Here is a 13,011-nt window from a genome sequence, read left to right on the forward strand (position 1 = left end):
TGCGCCTAACGTTGTGGTTTGGCGTGGCTAATAAACATGGCAAAACTTTAAAAAATTCAGGTGTAATTAAAATTCTAAAATAATGCCTACTGATGCATAATTTTTCCACACATTATTTCACTGGGGATGTTAACCTAAAATTTGCACTTTAAATTGCACAATGCTCCGGAGCAGCTGAAGTATGATATAGCAGTGCTAACAAACCCTGTTCCTGGAGATCTACCATACTGTGGGTCAGGGAACATCAAACCTGGCCCTCAACTCTAGACCTGGTTTTACTTTCCTCCTGGGTAATTAACTGAACAATTAGTGGTATAGATTGGTAAGACTGTCTTCATACCTGACTCCCAGGTAAAAGGAGGCTGGGAAGCCACAAGTTCTCGGCCCCTGGGGAACATGATTTGAGGACGCCTGCTATAGATTTAAATTTCTTATTTTGCCACACTTGATTCTACTAATTAGCAGGGTCTAACGTTCAGCCCCAACAAAACGTTTATTTAAACATAAAACGTGGTACGTTGAACATCCTGTTGCAAACCGTGTCTGACTGACGTAGTACAGCAGTGCTACTGAACTCCACTTCCTGTGGGCCACAGTCTCTGCAGGCGTTCGCTTCAACCAATTTCAACACCACCTGATTTCACTAATTAGCTTATTATCCGAAGCAAGCAGGTAAAATAATGTGTGGTGGTGTAGCGCACGGTTTGAGCAAATACCTGCAGACACTTCGGCCCGCAGTTCGTGGAGTTGAGCAGCACCTTCAAAATTATTGATTGGAGCTATACCCCGACACACCCACCAAGCAGGAGCACCGTTGGGAGGAAATGTATCATTCAACACAGCAGCAACCGTAGCAAAACGTTGCGATTGAACATGCCCCAGCTCTACAAGATCTCTCTAGCTGTTGGTGAGGTCTCCAGTAACAGGGTTTGTTACCTCTGAAATATAGCCCAACCTGGCCTGTCCCCAGATTAGACACCAACATATCCTGTTATATATGCCCCTGTATGTGGCTTTAAAAAACAAAAAAAAACACAGGCACCCTTTGTGATCCCAAAGCCTAACCCCCAAACCTGATTTTCAGCCTATGCCATCTGAACAATACATGGCCCTGATCGTAACAGGTGAAAAAATAGCTGTCACTCAGTGTACTTTTAAAAAAAACTTTTTATTTGCAGCAGCACTGGCAGCAGAATGAGGATTACAGATAACCAATCACCCTAGAACGCTGTTAATCTTCCATGACGTCAGAACATGCGTTAGTTTGGCTAATTGCACCTGTCAATTGGAATTTTATCATATGGTGAGATCTGCGAGGAAAAAAAAAAGTTGTCTGTCAGTCAGTAAAATCTAGCACTATATATTAGATCTGTAACTCAATAATTCACTCGTTTATGGAAGTCAATGACATTGTTTGATCCTGACAGCTTAGTCTATTACAACTATGACCTCTTCCACTTTGAGAGCATATCATGGAGTTAAATGAGAACAGGTAATAACAAAACTATATTCACTATACTGCAAAAACGAAAAAACAAGTCAATCTCAGCAAGCATTTTAGTCTTAAATTTAAAATCTTATTACTATAATTTTTTTTTTTTGCTGAATATGGCAAACATATAAATGAGCTGAGACAATTTGACTCAATTTAACATTTGTCAATGAGGCAAGAAACTAAATGTCACTTGTCAAGCAAACAGTGACTTAAAACAAGCTAATATTTTAGTTCTCATTACAAGACTAAAACAGTATAATAATACAGCCAATGACAATAAATTCAGACAAATACACAAAACATTATTGCCAACTCTTAAAGGAACCTATTGGACAATAAATAGCTTTGCACTGCAGTCAGCCATTCACTTTCCTCTGTCAAATGCATTTTACGCACAGTCCACGAAAACGAACAGGTTTACCGTATGCCCCTTGACCACTTCTTATCTTATCAGCAGGCTTGCGAGAATTACTCAGTGCCAAGCCGCAGTTACAGCCTCTCTCTCCAGAGCCAGAATTCCAGCGGGTCCGTCTCACCGGGCTGGGTAGGAGTGTCAGCGAGACCCGACTTTATGACTCTGGCCTTGGATCAAAGTCCGAGGCTGGATCTGCACCAAGCGTCAGTCGGTTTTTCCCGGAGCTCTGGCTTCCCGGCTCGCTCTCTGCCTCCCTGTCTCCCTCTCCCCCGGGTCCTGACCTCCTGCGACCGACCTCTACTCCCACCTTCATCAAGCATGAGCATCTCACCCTTCCACCCGGACCAGATCCCGGCACCCACCTTCTGGCCTGTACACTCTGAGCAGGGCTCGCTGCTGAAGGACAGACCTTCCACATGTAAGTACTGTGTCATTGTTTCATTAATGTCTGAATGGCTTTAGCATAGGCCACAGTAAAGGATAGGGAAATATCTAAGCTTAAGGTGTATGTTAATCATGTGTGCAATAGTGGAGTGTTTTATATGCTGAAAATGTCTTACAGGGGGTTGTTTTCTCTGATAACCATTTCTCTGACAGGGGATTGGTTTTGCTAATCATGTCTATAGTGATGGAGTGGTCTCTACTGTTACAGTGGACACGTTTCTCTGTTAACCATTTCTGTTACGGGGGATTGGATTTGCTCATGATGTCTGTAGTGATGCAGTGGTCTCTCTGCTGTTAATGTCTGTAACAGTGAAGTGGTTTCTCTTTTAATCATCTCTGTACCAGGGGATCGGTTACACTAATAATGTCTGTAAAGACACAGCAGTCTCTTGCTATTAATGCCGGTTACAATGGAGTGGTTTCTCTGATAATATTGTCTGTAACAGTGGAATGGTTTCTCTCATTGTTCTTGTTGTAGTGTGGCAGTTGAGTGACTATTTCTCTCAGCGTCACCTGTGTTGCAGCAGAGTGGAGTCGCTTATAATGCAATGCTAGATGTGTCTTGCGATTTGTCTCGTTTTCGACACCAGAGTGAGAAAGAACATCCAGAAATGAGCGTCTCTGTGCGACCAGGTTGGCGCGGGTTTGAGTCCCAGCCTGTCTCAGACCACCCCTCCATCCCTGTGTCTCATCGTGCCCTCCTAACAGCAGAAGAGAGGGACGATGCAGAGATTCAAGGTTGTTGTTGATTTTAGTTCCATGTGACAGCTGTTGTATGTGACTGCATGGAGAGAGTAGCGGTGTAGCTAGGGACCTGTGCGTGTAGCAGAGAGGCTGCAGGCTCCATTCCCATGTGGGGCATTTCCGTTGCACCCTTGAGCAACGTACTTAACCTGAATTGCTTCTGTAAATATTTAGCTGTGTAAATGGATCGCGTGTAAAAGACTGCATTAATTGCTCCAGATAAGGGTGTCTGCTAAATGTTTCATTATGAAATCTCTCAATGAATCACTCGCTGATTGCAGCACATTATTTCTACAGTAGACTGTGACCCTAAAAGAGCAGATGTGTTTGGCATGAAATACTGTATCTACAATGATGTGGAAGCTTGAACATGTCCCGTAGAGTAACTAAATTGTCTCCAGGTGAGTAATATTTAAATTATGTGGTAAGACTCTTTGGGCTCAGCAAATGTTGGCGAAGGGAACTTTTGGAATAGTGCCCACTTTTATATCAGAGCTCATTTGTGCACTTTTACATTACATTAATGGCATTTGGCAGGGCGACTTACAGTTGATTAGACTTAACAGGAGACAATCCTCCCCTGGAACAATACAGGGTTAAGGGCGTTGCTCAAGTGCCCAACGGCAGTGCGGATCTTATTGTGGCTACACCAACCACCCAACCACCGACCTTGCGGGTCCCAGTCATTTACCTTAACCACTACGCTACAGGCCGCCTTCTACTATCCATTCAGCAGAGCACAGGCGAGCATGTGCACTCTCCATGACAACGGCAATGCTGCTGCCAATAGCTACCCTATGAGCCTACTGGTCATGGTCTGCACCGGCACAGTCAGGATTTCAACACTGGAGCACTGGAACAATGACAGTGCCTTAATAACCAGATGCACCACCCAGCAGCCTGACACTAGGGCGTATATCATTCAGGTTTTTTATTTAACAGCGTACATCCGTCCATCGATTATCTAACCCGCTTATTCCTGGTCAGGCTCGTAGGGGGTGCTAGAGTCTATCCCAGCATGCATTGGGCGAAAGGCCGGAATAAACCCTGGAAAGGTCGCCTATTGCAGGGCACATACGCAAACACACACACACACACACACACACACACCCCACCATTCACTCAAGACACTCATACCTAGGGCCAATTTAGATTCTCAAATGAATCTAACCTGCAGTACCAGGTGGAAATCTACACGGACATGGAGAGAATATGCAGACTCCATACAGAAAGATCTGGAATTGAATTTCAACTACAAAATGTTTTCAGGTTCTGTCATCTGGGACATGATGCTCTTCATTCAGTATAGTTTACAAATGAAAAGCTAATATTCACTGAATGGCCTGTTCTCTATCTGATGTCTGATAAACATCTCTGTTTTTATATAAACTAGCAGCCTGTTTTAGTTTAAAAATGCACAGTATTTCCTTCATTATTTATTCTCTGATGTACTATGGTTGTTTGATGAAGGTGATGATTATGATTATTATTAATATCAACTAATATTATATATATTATATATATTTTTTAGTTGTTTTAGGAGTTTATATATTTTGTAATAGTTATTTTGTGAATCGCTTATACACCTGTAATATAGTATCAATCTTAACATAACTTAATGATAGGGATTACATAACAGTGATATCTCACTTTACTGTCTGCTCAGTCACACACCCTCACAGTCATGTGACTACACCTGCCCTTCTTACCAAGAGAGCAAATAAGCAGGTCCTCTTTCACACAAAAGCAGGGATTGGCTTTACACACAGGCACTGTCAGACAGGTGAAGAAACGCCTGAACACAGCTGGTGGACAGAGGCAGACAGGCGGACATGTTCTCTGGTCTCTCACTGACCTCCTCCCTGCAGCCCAGGAGCTGAGAGCAGAGCCAGATTCAGGCGACACCCAGGGGGAGGCCTGCCCCATCTGTGGGGACAGGGTGTCTGGATACCACTACGGACTGCTCACCTGTGAGAGCTGCAAGGTAAGACACACACACCCAAATGCATGCACGCATACACACACACACACAGGCATGCACGCATACACACACACACAGGCATGCACGCATACACACACACACACAGGCATGCACATACACACGCGCGCACAAACACATTTACTCATCCCACTACCTCACCCGCCCACACACACACAAATGCAAGCATGCGCTCACATGGACACACACACACACACACACACACACACACACACATTTACACACACACGTACACTCATTCATGCACACTCAGAAACATACACATACACTCACAAACTTACACACACACACACACACCATCTCATATACAAACAAACACACATGCACTCTCACACTGTGTCTGTGTGCAGGGCTTCTTCAAGCGCACGGTGCAGAATAACAAGCGCTACACGTGTGCAGAGAGACAGAGCTGCCCCGTGGACTTGGCCCAGCGCAAGCGCTGCCCCTACTGCCGCTTCCAGAAGTGCCTGAGTGTGGGAATGAGGAGAGAGGGTACGTCACTGTACTGCCTACTGTCACTGTACGGGGGAGGCCTACTACCTACTGCCTACTGTCACTGTACGGGGGGGCTACTGCCTACTGTCACTGTATGGGGGGGCCTACTGCCTACTGTCATTGTACGGGGAGGCCTACTGCCTACTGTCACTGTACAGGGGAGACCTACTGCCTACTGTCACTGTATGGGGGAGGCCTACTGCCTACTGTACGGGGAGCCTACTGCCTATTGTCACTGTATGGGGGAGGTCTACTGCCTACTGTCACTGTACGGGGAGGGCTACTCCCTACTGTCACTGTACGGGGGAGGCCTACTGCCTACTGTCACTGTACGGGGAGCCTACTGCCTACTGTCACTGTACGGGGAGGGCTACTCCCTACTGTCACTGTATGGGGAGGCCTACTGCCTACTGTCACTGTATGGGGGAGGCCTACTGCCTACTGTCACTGTAGGGGGGAGGCCTACTGCCTACTGTCACTGTACGGGGGAGGCCTACTGCCACTGTACGGGGAGGGATACTCCCTACTGTCACTGTACGGGGGAGGCCTACTGCCTACTGTCATTGTACGGGGAGGCCTACTGCCTACTGTCACTGTACAGGGGAGACCTACTGCCTACTGTCACTGTATGGGGGAGGCCTACTGCCTACTGTACGGGGAGCCTACTGCCTATTGTCACTGTATGGGGGAGGTCTACTGCCTACTGTCACTGTACGGGGAGGGCTACTCCCTACTGTCACTGTACGGGGGAGGCCTACTGCCTACTGTCACTGTACGGGGAGCCTACTGCCTACTGTCACTGTACGGGGAGGGCTACTCCCTACTGTCACTGTATGGGGAGGCCTACTGCCTACTGTCACTGTATGGGGGAGGCCTACTGCCTACTGTCACTGTAGGGGGGAGGCCTACTGCCTACTGTCACTGTACGGGGGAGGCCTACTGCCACTGTACGGGGAGGGATACTCCCTACTGTCACTGTACGGGGGAGGCCTACTGCCTACTGTCACTGTACGGGGAGCCTACTGCCTACTGTCACTGTACGGGGAGGGCTACTCCCTACTGTCACTGTACGGGGGAGGACTACTGCCTATTGTCACTGTACGGGGGAGGTATACTGCCTACTGTCACTGTATGGGGGAGGTCTACTGCCGCTGTATGGGGGAGGCCTACTGCCTACTGTCACTGTATGGGGAGGACTACTGCCTACCGTCACTGTATGGGGAGCCTACTGCCTACTGTCACTGTACGGGGGAGGCCTACTGCCTACTGTCACTGTACGGCGAAGGCCTACTGCCTACTTTCACTGTACGGGTGAGGCCTACTGCCGCTGTATGGGGGAGGCCTACTGCCTACTGTCACTGTATGGGGAGGCCTACTGCCTACTGTCACTGTATGGGGGAGGTCTACTGCCTACTGTCACTGTATGGGGGAGGCCTACTGCCTACTGTCACTGTACAGGGGAGGCCTACTGCCTACTGTCACTGTACGGGGGAGGCCTACTGCCTACTGTCACTGTACGGCGAAGGCCTACTGCCTACTTTCACTGTACGGGTGAGGCCTACTGCCGCTGTATGGGGGAGGCCTACTGCCTACTGTCACTGTATGGGGAGGCCTACTGCCTACTGTCACTGTATGGGGAGCCTACTGCCTACTGTCACTGTAGGGGGAAGGCTACTGCCACTTCCAGAAGTTCTTGAGTGTGGGAATGAGGAGAGAGGGTACATCACTGTACGGGGAGGCCTACTGCCTACTGTCACTGTACGAGGGAGGGTGGCACAGAGGGGGAAGGGTTAAGGTGTCAAAGGAAACCTTCTGTGCTGAGCTAAGGTGCGTCCCAATAGTCTAAAAAATGTATTCTCTTTTTGTCCGATCATCTCTTTCTCCACTCCAGGGGGAGAGACTGGAGAAGGAGACGAGGGGAGGAGAATACACTTTCAGTATCGGGCTGCACCTGTGTGCAGAATAGCTGTTGAGTAGAGCAGAAATGATGTGCTATAAGAAATTATGAGTGATATCCTCTTGAGACTGTCATTGTCCTGTCAGTGCCAAACCTTCACCTCTGTAGCAGTTTTACCTTCATTCGACCAGGGATGTTCACTTCTCAGTTTCACTAACCCGATCAACCTGCTTCTGTAAGCCTCCCGCAGCAGAGCTGGTTAATCTGTACAGGAAACCCCCAGTTCCTCTCCTGGCCCTGCCCCCACACCACTGTTCCCCAGCTGGGTCCACCCCTGTAACATGCGTCTGTCAGGTAGCCTTAGATGACCAATCCCAGCCCAGGACTGTAGCAATACCCTTGTCTTACTCCTGCAGGTTATCTAGCAACCTATAAACCTGCTGAGCCCACTGATGTAATGACCCAGATAAAAAAAAAACAGTTTACTCACTTTGTACTGTAAAATGTGTTCTGTGTTCATGAGTGTGTCCTCTTTAGCAGTGTTATTGGGTAATAGACCCTGTATCTGTGCTAATTGCAGCTGATAGGCTCAAACCAGCTCAGTGTGCAGTATGAACAGCTCAGTGTGTGTAATGTGCAGTAAGAACAGTTCTGTGCTGTATTATGTGGTAAGAACAGCTCAGCGTGTATAATGTTCAATAAGAACAGCTCAGTGTGCGTAATGTGTGGCAAGAACAGCTCAGTGTGTATAATGTTCAATAAGAACAGCTCAGTGTGTGTAATGTTCAATAAGAACAGCTCAGTGTGTGTAATGTTCAATAAGAACAGCTCAGTGTGCATAATGTGTGGCAAGAACAGCTCAGTGTGTGTAACATGCAGTAAGAACAGCTCAGTGTGCGGTAACATGCAGTAAGAACAGCTCAGTGTGTATAATGTTCAATAAGAACAGCTCAGTATGCGTAATGTGTGGCAAGAACAGCTCAGTGTGTGTAACATGCAGTAAGAACAGCTCAGTGTGCGGTAACATGCAGTAAGAACAGCTCAGTGTGTATAATGTTCAGTAAGAACAGCTCAGTGTGTGTAATGCTCAGTAAAAACAGCTCAGTGCGTATAGCTCAGTGTGTATAATGTCCAGTAAGAACAGCTCAGTGTGTGTAATGTGTGATAAGAACAGCTCAGTGTGTGAAATGTGTGGTAAAAACAGCTCAGTGTGTAATGTGTGGTAAGAGCAGCTCTGTATGTAATGTGGAGTAAGAACAGCTCTGTGTTTCTGTGCAGCGGTGAGACCGGACCGGATGCGGGGCGGACGGAATAAGTTTGGGCCGCTGTACCGCCGCGACCGGCAGCTAAAGCAGCGGAGAGAGGAATGCTTGGGCTACAGGGTAAAACTGGAAGCCCCGCCCACTCAGCCATCACATGACCTCCATTTACTACCCAGCCCCACTCCGTCACCCCACCCCCCTGACTCCTTTCACCAATTGCAGCCTGCTGCTTGCGGCATGGGCCAATCGGACAGCTTCATGCTTTTGGACTGCTCGTTCAACAGAGACAGAGCAGTGGCCCCGCCCACCCTCCCCTATGCTGGACTGTACCACTCTAACTACCAGAGCTGTGCCCAGAGCCAGTCCTTCAGTCACGCCTTGCCTCTGGCCACGTCCCCAGTCTTACCAGCAGCCCTGCCCACAGCCTGCCTTCTCACAGACCTCCTGCAGGGGGAGCCAGAGGAAACGCAGCTCTGCGCCAGAGTGCTGGCCAGCCTGCAGAGGGAGCAAGCGAGCCGCGGGAAACACGACTGCCTCAACACCTTCAGCATCATGTGCAAGATGGCCGACCACACACTGTTTGCCCTGGTGGAGTGGGCCCGCAGCAGCACCTTATTCAAGGAGCTAAAGGTGAACACACACACACACACACACACACACACATTAAGATATAGGCAGAAGTGAGAGAGTGTAGGTGCAGGTGCAGGTGTTGATGCTTCTGTGAAGGTGGTGGTTTAGGCATGAATGTGTATGTGTGAGTAATGAGAGTCTACGTTCAGGTGTGGATGTAGCCCCAGGTTTGAGGGCCTGGGTCAGGTCAGGGATCATCAACTCACAGTCCTCCAGGGCTGGGAATTGCTGGTTTTCCACCTTCCTTTTACCTGGTGTGAAGACAATCTGGCCAATCAGTAGCACTAATTGTCCAGTTAATTACCTAGATATATAGATTATTGCATTTCTAGAGTGCTTTTCTAGATCCTCAAAGTGCTTTATTGATGAGGGGGGAAACTTGCCTCACTTAGCACTCACCTCGTTGATGCACGGCTGCCATTTTGTGCCAAAATGCTCAGCACAAACTACCTGAGGTGGAGAGAGAGAGAACATTGTTTGAAAAAGCCAGGTTGGGAATTTAGCCAGGACACTGGGAAACCCCTACTCTCGGTGAAGAGTGTCACGGTATCTTTAATGACCACAGTGAGTCAGGACATCAGTTAAACGTCTCATCCGAAAGACGCCATCTCCTACAGCACAGTGTTACCATCACTACACAGGTGCATTGAGGGTAATTAGACCAGACAGAAGATCGCCCCCTTCTTGCCCATCAACACCACTTCCAGAATCAACTTAAGTTTTCCCCATGGAGGACTCCCATCCAAGCCCACACCTGCTTAGCTTGATGCTAGTGCATGATGGCTTGGCTTCTGGCATGACAAAAAGACAGGCGGGGCCAGGTTTGATTTAACCCCTGGTCTATGTTCAGGCATGACTGTAGGCACAGGTGAGAGTCTAGACCAGGAGACTGCAGTCCTGCTCCTGGAGAACCGTAGGCTCTGTTGGTTTTCATTGTTACTCCAGGACCAGTGTTGCAGAGCCCTGGTCTGGGTACAGCTGTGCTGACTGTCCCCTTTGTGCAGGTAGGGGACCAGATGAGTCTGCTCCACAGTTGCTGGAGCGAGCTGCTAGTGTTGGATCACCTGTACAGACAGGTGGCCTATGGAAAAGATGACAGCATCTACCTGGTCACCGGGCAACAGGTGAGACGACCAAAGCAGGCTACCCTTCCAGTTAATGCTGAAGAGATATGGCAATGCAGTGCTGCCATTTTAATATCCCAAAAGTCCCCAGTGCAGTAAGACCGGACAAATAACCTCTCTACAGATCGACGTGTCCACAGTCCTGTCCCAGGCAGGGACCACTCTGAGCAGCCTGGTGACCCGGTCTCAGGACATGGTATCCAAACTCAGGACACTGCAGATGGACAGAGAAGAGTTTGTGTGCCTCAAATACCTTGTCCTCTTCAACCCAGGTAATGTAACCAAATGTATTAGGTAGACCTGTACACCAGCCAATCATGTGGTAGCAACTCAATGGATAAAAGCATGCAGACATAGTCAAAGGGGTTAATTTGTTGTTCAGACCAAGCATCAGAATGGCGAAGAAATGTGATCCAAGTGACTTTGGCCGTGGAATGATTGTTGGTGCCAGAGTATTTCAGAAACCGCTGATCTCCTGGGATTTTCAGTCTCTTGAGTTTACAGGGAATGGTGTGAAAAACAGAAAACGTCCAGTGAGCAGCAGTTCTGTGAGCTAAAAATGCCTTGTTAATGAGAGAGGTCAGAGGAGAAGGGCCAGATTGATTCAAGCTGACGGGAAGGCAACAGTAACTCAAATAACACATTACAATAGCAGTATGCAGTAAAGCAGTCGTTCCCAAACTCAGTAAGGAGTATCCCTGTGTATGCTGGTTTTCCTACAATTGCAATCCAAGAATTTTAACAAGTAGTTTTTCTAAATTAGGTGCTTTTCATGTTTAAAGGGATTATTTACCCTTTTCAACCAAATTTAAACAGATAGCTATGCATAGCATAAAGAATAAAATTCCCATGTTTATATTGGCTTATTGTGCTATATTTAGCAGAGAAATTGCATAAAAAGTGGTAAATAATTTTTAACTGATCAAATGAAAGACTAAAGTGAATCAGTAGGCTCATAATTGGTCGAAGTGTTGACACCAGGCCCCCAGACCTAAGCATTTGGAAGATAATGAAGAGGCAAAGCAAATGATATGTGTTGATACGTTAAAAACAAATGAAATTAAACATGCATCAAACTACCTAACTATGATTTAACCTTAGTCTTTTATTTGTTACCTCTTCTTACGTAATTGTTTGCAAGATGGCGCAATAAGTACATGGTAATCTTAAAATGAAAAACACCTAACTAAGAAAGATTATTAAAATTATTCAATGGCAATTGGGGTTGGAACAAAATCCAGGAACGAGTCTGGGAACCACTGCAGTAGAGCGTCTCTGAACACAAAACACGTCGAACCTTGAAGTGGATGGGCTACAGCAGCAGCACCAACACATCTAAAAATAAGACCTCAAAGTGAGTGTGTGCTTGTGTTGAAGCGCGTGTTGACACGTATGCTTGTGCTGACGTGTGTGTGTGCGTGTGTTTCAGACGTGAAGGCCGTGCAGGATCGGGGCCTGGTGGAGCGGACCCAGGAGCAGGTGAACCGCGCCCTGATGGACCACGCGCTGCAGACACACCCCGGGCACTCGGACACGTTCGGCCAGCTGCTGCTCAGGCTGCCGGAGATGCGCAGCATCAGCCTGCAGGTGGAGGAGTATCTGTACCAGCGCCACCTGCAGGGCGACCTGCCCTGCAACTCCCTGCTCACAGAGATGCTGCACGCCAAGCAGCCCTGAGAGGAGCCCTGTGACCTGCGACCTGCCCTGTAACTCCCTGCTCACAGAGATGCTGCACGCCAAGCAGCCCTGAGAGGAGCCCTGTGACCTGTGGCCTGTGACCTGCCCTGTAACTCCCTGCTCACAGAGATGCTGCACGCCAAGCAGCCCTGAGAGGAGCCCTGTGACCTGTGACCTGCCCTGCAACTCCCTGCTCACAGAGATGCTGCACGCCAAGCAGGCCCTAATCCCAGCGCCTGTCAGTCTACACCATGCCCCGCCTCCTAACCGCCAGCTCCTGTCAGTCTACACCATGCTCCTCTGCCTAACTGCCCTTACACAACCATCATGTGTCAATGAAGACCACGCCTTGTTTAACACCCAAAGATGTCCACAAAGACCGACTCTAAGCTACCCTCATGTCAGTCAAGGGGCGATGCAACTGGCCTTGTACTCTAAAGGTTTCAGGTTCAATTCCAACATAGGGCACTGCTTTTGTACCCCTGAGCAAAGTACTTAATGCTTATCCCTTCAGAATAATACAGCTGTATAAATGGATACGAGTATGAAGACAGAAAGCTGTGTAGCTTGCTCTGGATAAGAGTGTCTGCTAAATGCCTGTAATGGCAAGAACACAACCTGACTCTAAACCACCATCGCCTTTCAACTAAAGCCTCGCTCCACTAACCACCACTGAAAGTCACTGAAAGCTAAAGCTCATCTGTCAAGAGCCAGTCTCCATTTCTCTGTCGCTCCATCGCAGGTGTACTGTGAGACCCCGATGGGAGAACTCCAATAAAGAATCTCACAACTGTCACCAATTTCTGAGTCACTTCCCACATTCCTCCTG

General features: G+C 48.0%; 1 protein-coding gene across 4 annotated transcripts; it reads left to right on the plus strand.

Annotated features, from left to right (window-relative positions):
* Nucleotides 1-1,874: 1,874 nt before the first annotated feature.
* Nucleotides 1,875-12,943, plus strand: nr5a5 (nuclear receptor subfamily 5, group A, member 5). Of its 4 annotated transcripts, none has more exons than XM_061223878.1 (8): nt 1,875-2,328; nt 2,988-3,092; nt 4,967-5,082; nt 5,448-5,589; nt 8,768-9,381; nt 10,386-10,505; nt 10,630-10,777; nt 11,935-12,943. In XM_061223878.1, the coding sequence occupies exons 1-8, from the start codon at nt 1,920-1,922 to the stop codon at nt 12,180-12,182; spliced, it is 1,902 nt and encodes a 633-aa protein (XP_061079862.1). In that variant the 5' UTR covers nt 1,875-1,919; the 3' UTR covers nt 12,183-12,943. The 4 variants fall into 4 exon arrangements, with proteins under 4 accessions (XP_061079862.1, XP_061079866.1, XP_061079863.1 ...); XM_061223882.1 differs by lacking the exon at nt 2,988-3,092 and adding an exon at nt 2,945-2,987 and having other exon boundaries at nt 1,877-2,328; XM_061223880.1 differs by having other exon boundaries at nt 1,878-2,328; nt 2,945-3,092.
* Nucleotides 12,944-13,011: the final 68 nt, after the last annotated feature.

This window comes from Conger conger, chromosome 16 (assembly GCF_963514075.1).
Source record: "Conger conger chromosome 16, fConCon1.1, whole genome shotgun sequence".
Classification (NCBI taxonomy): domain Eukaryota; kingdom Metazoa; phylum Chordata; class Actinopteri; order Anguilliformes; family Congridae; genus Conger; species Conger conger.